The sequence below is a fragment of the Cyprinodon variegatus genome, unplaced genomic scaffold (assembly GCF_000732505.1).
Source record: "Cyprinodon variegatus isolate N-32 unplaced genomic scaffold, C_variegatus-1.0 Scaffold133, whole genome shotgun sequence".
Taxonomy (NCBI): Eukaryota; Metazoa; Chordata; class Actinopteri; order Cyprinodontiformes; family Cyprinodontidae; genus Cyprinodon; species Cyprinodon variegatus.
The window spans coordinates 142,041-149,313 of record NW_015150586.1 but is presented as its reverse complement, the minus strand read 5'-3'; the positions used below and the strand labels follow the sequence as shown (position 1 = coordinate 149,313).

Here is a 7,273-nt window from a genome sequence, read left to right as displayed (position 1 = left end):
GCTGCCTGGGCCCTTAGCATCACACCAGTAGAACCGGCTTCAATGGTGTAACCTGCATCTGTGAAATATAACCATGGGGTAAGATAATTATCAATAAAAACGTATGCTTAGGTGTTGCAATTGGTAAATTCAAGTTAAATTCAGGTAATTGAATTTAAGATTTGTATTTGTTCCTTGCTGTCAGCAAATACATACATTAGACAGGAGATGTTTCATCTGTGAGAATAAAAGTTTAAACGTTATAAATGCAAGTTACAGATTTAAAACTTGGCGGAAAATCAGGTACAATTATACATTCATGATAGAATATCTAGAAGCTCTGATTGAGCTATTACCCTCCTTTCCAGTTGGTGGCAGTAATGCACCTAAAGGTTGTACTCTAACCAAAAACAGGACCTATCAAATCTATCAAATGTTATATTATGTCTGCATTCAAATCAACGGTTGTGTTCGAATTCATGGGCTGCGTCCTCAGAAGGCCAGAGTCGAGTGCCTGGGTCCGATGTAGCCTCGCTAACCTTGGATATCCCAGGATTCATTGCGAGACCAAGCAAGCCGGCTTTTTTAACTGCTATTTTGCACAATTTTCTTAACTAAGTATTTTTTGTGTTTTGAATTAAAATAAAAAAAGATACAGCACTGGGACTTGATCAACAGCTGATACCGCACAGTGACATCACAAACTGCTAGGTGGCAGTAGAGTTCTTTGACAAACATGGATGCCTCCAGTAAAGCACATTCACATGAAAATTACTCTGAATTAAAAACATTTATCATTTATTGAACAGGCTGGAATAATTTCATATTTAAAGTATTTTCAGAAGTTTGAGTTCTGGAAATTACCAGACTTTTCCTTTTAAGCATTCAGACACCTTTGCATACTTTTTTTTTTTTTTTTTCAGTTAACATAAACAATACTTTGTTGATTGTTGGCCTTGTGGTTATGGACCAACCTGCTGACAAGAAAGCTATAATCTCCCAGATTTATGCCTATTTTCCTTTGATAAACTATTTCTCTGGTTTTGGTCAGATAAACTGAGATTCATTTGTTTTCCATTACAGTGGAGTAGTTTCTCTGTGTGGGCAGGATCGTCACAAACAATGCAGCTCTACAGTCTGACGTAATGTGGTTTGCAGCAACGCCGAAACAACAGCCTGCTTTGTTTATGGCTGTTGTCAGACTAAAAAAGCATTGCCAAGAAAAACTGTAGGATGAAGGGCCTAACAGTTTGCAATATCTATGGCTTTATTTGACTCAAGAACTCAGTTATTCTGAAGAAATATTCACATCCAACACGTTTGTTACCTTTGTTTTATCTTTTCATTGAAACTTGATGTAAATCTGCCTCCATTGATAATTTACTTCATTCCCTCCATCTGAAATTGAGCATCATCAAACAAATCACGATACTAAGACCATCAAATTAGTGAAAAATGGTTTGAACCAAAACAGAAGGCTATAGAGCTTCTAGTTTTACTTGTGCTTCTGATCATATTTAGCTTAAAGCTGTAGATCCTCACTGAACTTAACAGATATTAACTAAATATCACAGCAGCCATTCATTCAGAAACGGCCATGATAGTTGAATGACAGCTTCTTAAATATTTAAGTCGGCAGTGAAGAAACTTTCAGTTTGGTGTAAGTAGTTTTTTTTTTTTTCCAACAGGTAAACCCTCTGAATCCACTCCAAGCTTCAATGTCCTAAAGAGGAAGCAGGCTTCAGCCTCCAGGACCTCTATGTTTTTGGTCGTGACGACGTGTGGTAACAGTTAGGGGTCAGAAGACAAACTTCTTCATTCACTCTTTCTTCACAGTCAAAGCCTACAGAAACAACTGCATTACTCACTCACACTCACCATTCAAGTGACAACAAAGTGCTTTGTTGTTTTAAAAATACACCGCGAGAATTCATTTATAATTAGATTTCCGTCTTAAAATAAATGTACTTTTCCTTCAATTTAACAGGGATGTGAAAAAAGTTGCCACTGAAGATGATTAAGATGATGTTAAAAATAAGGAAAAAAATATATTCCATTATCCTATTTCGACAGCATTCTAACTAATTATCTTGTTTTAAGGATAAAACACTAATTTCACTAACAGATTATCTTATCTGCTTCTTTTCTATGTCTGCTTCTGTCTCCTTGAACCCCAGTCGGCCTCAGCAGATGGCCGCTCACGCTAAGCCTGGTTCCTTCTGGAGGTTTCTTCCTGTTAAAAGGGAATTTTTCCTCTCCACTGTCGCTACAAGCATGGTTAGTGTGAGGGATTGCTGAAGAGTCAATGAGTCGATGCAATTACTTGGTTTCCTTAGATAGCTTTGAATGAACTGGATGATCTGGTGAACTGTAAAGTGCCTTGAGATGACGCATAATGTGAACTGGCGCTATAGAAATAAACTGAATTGAACTGAATGTAGATTAAGCACATTTTAATTATTTTTATATCAGTTTTTGCAGCGTAGATAGACCAGGTCTAACCAGCATTTTGAGTCTAACTTAAGCTTCATTTTAATAGCAAACTAAAAGCCAAGGTAATGTTTTTAAGTAAAAGAATCTGAAGACCAACCAAAGAGATATCATGCAAATAATCATCTTCTTGGAGCCATTTGTGTCAAATGTTTTATGAATCATAATTTTGTTTGTTTTGTTTTTTCCCTCTAGAAAAAATATACTTTAAATAATTTAGAACTAAAATATGTAAATTATATATATTCAGAATTGTTTAAATTACTTTAGTAACTTTTAGACTCTTTAACTTAAAAATTTGATTAGTTAACTTTCCCTTTGTTCTAAGTTGTAAGATTTAGCTGCTGTCCGTTTGATGGAAATAAACAACGTATATTTTCAAAGAATAAAATCAGAGTTACGTTCAGGAAACAAACCTTATGATCAGCCTTGGAAAGTTTGGTTCTGGAACATAGAAGATGGTGACACATCTTAAACATAAAGACTGAATCAAAAAGGCTCACTGATGTCAAATGCAGGAGAATCTCGACAGTTCTCTTAAAAAAAGAACAATGGATGCTTATAAATCATTGCTAATTACCAGAACTTCAATTCAAACATGTCTCTGTTCTGTTTATATTTCCAGACATGAGAAAAAGGATAAAAACAAAAGCTGGATGTGTGGCTGTTAAGTTTGTCTGATGTATCAGAAGGTGCAGGCGTAGACTACGCCCACCACCACTATGTTTCCAATGGTCGCGATGATGGCGATCCAAAGCCAGATGGCGTCACTCGACATGGGCTGCTGCTCATCAGGCGGGCCGTGCACCGAGGCTGCTGAGGCTGCGGCGTTGACGCTCGCCGAGGAGTTGAAGAGCGAGTGTTCGCCGCTGTAGTCATCATTGGGTGAAGAGTCCATGAAGGCGCCAGTCATGACTGGGATCTGGAAGGGGAGGGAAAATGGAGAGAAGCGTTACATCCCTGGTGTTTGTAAAACATAACTTTTCTTATCGTTGCCTTGTAATTAAATAAGCTGTTTGAATTGCTTTAATTTTCTAACACTCTAGACAGTTATTGGTTCTAAAGACTATAACTGCTTCCAAAGACAGTGACCAGTCCGAAAGATTTTGACTGGTGTCAAAGAGGGTCACTGGTTTAAAAGACTTTTAATGGTTTTAATGACTGTTCATAGTCATAAAGCCTGTTAATGTTTCTAAAGACTGTGAAAGGTTTTATGCACAGTCAATAGTTTAAAGACTAACTCCATCTAAAAAGGCTGCTGGTCCCAAAGAAGGTTTGTGGTTTTAAAGAATGTTACTCACACCCGCCGACAGGAGGGGGTCAAAGGGGTCAACTGTCCCAGGCCCGGGACAGAGGGGGTCCTGAAATTGACATTCTGACCATTTAAAATACAGACAGAATGAATTTTTCATAAAATATTTGTGATTAAAAAATTTTTATTAGTATATCTGCATTAGGTTTATGTAATGTTTTCTTTAAATAAGGGGCCATTAGAATTCCCCCCACAGCAACATTGAATGGTTTGACCAGGAAAACGGCGAGCAGCAACTTTTAAAGTTCGTGTTGCCACCTCCTGGTTCCCAGGAATAGGAAGCAAAATGGGATTTTTTCGGAAAAAGTTTCATGATCATTTATTGGATTCATTGTCAGGTCAAAAACATAGAACATCAGACCCACAGTCAAACACATTGGTGAAAGTTTGATGGCTGGTGAAGATTCTCAGTCATCCAGGTCTTAGATATTCCAAAAAAAAGTAAAAAAAACAATCCACTTGACTTTGTTTTTAAGTTTGAAGACGTTTCTCTTCACATCCAGGAAGCTTTTTCAATTCAAAATGTCAGAAATTGTGCTTGAGGCTTTATAGAGTGTTTTGAATTAGAAAAAATGCAAATTGATCCAGACGAGCGGGTCCGCCCCTTTAGAATGAGGTCGTTTGAGTCCTTTGTCAGCCTGTGAAACCCGATCCCTGCGTATGTCTCTGAAAGAGGGTCGTTAGAGGGAATTGTTGGCCTGGCTGAAACAGGCCAGGTGTTTTGATCCCCTCTATGGGGTTGGGGTTGCGATGATAGCGGGAAGGAATCAACTCAATTGCAGCATTGTAGATTTTTGAAAGTGTGATGCACTGTATGGATCTCCTTTGTTGACACTGTACCAGACTCAGTATTTAAAATACAATTTCATGAAAGATATGAGACAAAAAAACAACTTTCTAAAAATACCTAAGAGGCATGTTTGGCAGTGAGATGCACAGCAACTATTTGCTCCTCTCTTGTTTGCTCTAACGTTGAACCTCCGCCTGCTCACGAAAACATCCGAGCTTATGAACACACGCCTGGGCTCTTCCCTCACTCAGGAGAAAACACTGTTTTCAGAGCATTCAGCCGCCCTCAGTTCCTCAGCCTCTGGTGGTGAATAATAAGATGACACACGCTGGGGAACGCCTGCTGCTCACATGAACATGATGGAAGAGGACAGGCGAGCTAGGAGTCAGGCAACCTGGGTCTCCTCCACACTCACTCACTGTAACTGCTGATTTGTCCACTATGTCACAACATTTCTTCTTCTAACGCACACAGAGACATGCAGCGTTCAAGGTCAGTGGTGATCAGCAGTGCACGGAAAGACAGTAAAGACGTCAAATAAAAAGTATTGTTTTATCAGGATATTCATCTTTCTGAGAGTCTCCCAATCTTAGAATATAGTCTATAAAAATAATAGATATTCTAATTTCACAAGTATTTAAAAGTTGTATTTACTGTTTTGTGTTGAAAGCATTTAGTTTCCTCTGATTTGTTGGGTAAGTTCTTCCTCATACTTTAGCTCAGCTACCAGCCAATAAGATAAGATGAGCTTTATTGATCTCAAAGTGGAGAAATTCACTATAAATAATAAATAATCACTAATATGAAGAATTAGATTTGGTGTTCATCACTAACGCTCAATAAAACTTTGAACCATAAAACCATGTCTGGCTGATTATCTGGTTCTCAGAAACAACCTGTAACAGATTTGAGAAAATCTTACCGAATACTAAAATAAAACCACACTCTGAAAGTCTCTATAGTTATGCTGCTATAAGCTTAGACTGCTGGAGGACATAGGGACTCGTTTTTCATCATTCTGCTTCATTCTATCTCTATTCTCCCACTCTGCAGAATCTGTTAGTTCAATCTCTAACATTCTGCTCTCTCTCATAGAAGCTTTGCTTTGTCTGTTCCTGTTTGGCTGTGACTCCATCCTGAAGAGAAATATCAGCTGTGCTGCTGCCATCAATAGAAAGGAGATCAATAGATGTTGGAGCTCAGCCAGTTTTTTTAGCTTAGTCCTGTTTCTCTGACTGTGACTGGCTGGATGTGCTCTCTTCATCCTGTGGCAAGAAACATCCCTGTTGTCATACACCTGCTTATAAATATTAAAATAAAATTCAGAGCAAATGTTTCCTTCCATGGTCTGAGCGCCAAAGTCTTAAAATGATGGTATTAATAACATTCTTCTAATTCTCTTTTTCTTTCCGTGTGAGTTTTTCAGATTGAAATTATTTTATTTCATAGGCAACCATCCATGGACAAACAGCTGATCAGTTAAAAAGCACATCTCTCCTTTATTTAACATTTTTTAAAAACATTAGAACAAAATGACCATTATGTATGAGCTGCTTGTTATTTCTTAATCCAAAAGGTCTTTGATTAAATTCATTTTCATTTGATTTGATTTATTTTATTTTGAAAGGGTCGGTTCATATTAAGGAATTTAAAATTCTTTGTACAGAGTGAAAGAACTACATTGCAAAGACAATAACTTCTGTGATACCTTAAAGTCTGAGTCAGCAGCATTTGAACATGACAGAAAAAGGAGAAAAGCACACAACATATAACAACAAAACAAACAAACACAAAATAAATCAATAAACATTGAGCGGCACCCATTGTAACCATCTAGAATGATCCAGTGACACAGTCAGGCAAGTAAAAACAGTTCTCTACAATCTCCTAACTTCCAAACGTTTCCCCCCAATTCATCCCTCCCTGCCCAGAAGTAGCAGTGCAACACTGTCTACCAGACGTCCATCACAGATCATTACAGTTTAAACACACTGCAACGCTTCTCCCAGCATGCATTGCAGCTCTGACATCATACCACAGGTTATAGTATTATTAAAAAGGTTATTGTGCAAATGGAAATTCTTCTCTTATTCTCTCTGTAGCTAAAACGTACAACAAGGGAAAACATCCACTTCCGTCACGCTTATTCCAAGTGGGGTCGCAAGGGATGCTGGTGTCCATCTCCAGCTGTCTACAGGTGAGAGGCGGGGTCCACCTTGGACAGGTCACCAGTCCATCGCAGGGCAACACAGAGACAAACAGGACAAACAACCATTCACAGACACACTCACACCTAAGGAGGATTTAGAAAAGCCAATTAACCTAACAGTTTTTGACTGCGGGAGGAAGCCGGAGTACCCGGAGAGAACCCATGCATGCTCGGGGAGAACATGCATATTCCATGCAGAAAGAACCCGGGCAGGGAATCAAACCGGCAACCTTATTTCTGCAATGCAGCAGTGCTACCCACTGGCCCACTGAGCAGCCCACACACCTAATTATGGAGGCAAGTTTGCTTCATTGTCTTTGCAACAAAAGAACACATTTTGTAAATTGAAATTTGAAAAATGGCCGTTTAGAAATAACCTGACTCTGCCAGATGAATTTGCTCCGCATATCCATCTGGAAACCTTCCGTTCAAGAAATTTTGGGAAGGGGCGAAAATACTGGTTAGCTGATTGGCCTGTGTTGGTGATAGACGG

The 7,273-nt window shown here is 38.6% G+C and overlaps 1 protein-coding gene across 1 annotated transcript in view; it reads right to left on the bottom strand.

Annotated features, from left to right (window-relative positions):
* Positions 1-2,347: 2,347 nt before the first annotated feature.
* LOC107085774 overlaps positions 2,348-7,273 on the bottom strand; it is an 88,892-nt gene continuing 83,966 nt past the window's right edge. Inside the window, exon 3 of the mRNA XM_015376321.1 lies at positions 2,348-3,391. Coding sequence (XP_015231807.1) covers positions 3,155-3,391 — 237 coding nt within the window. The 3' untranslated portion in view covers positions 2,348-3,154. The remainder of the gene's footprint in view (positions 3,392-7,273) is intronic.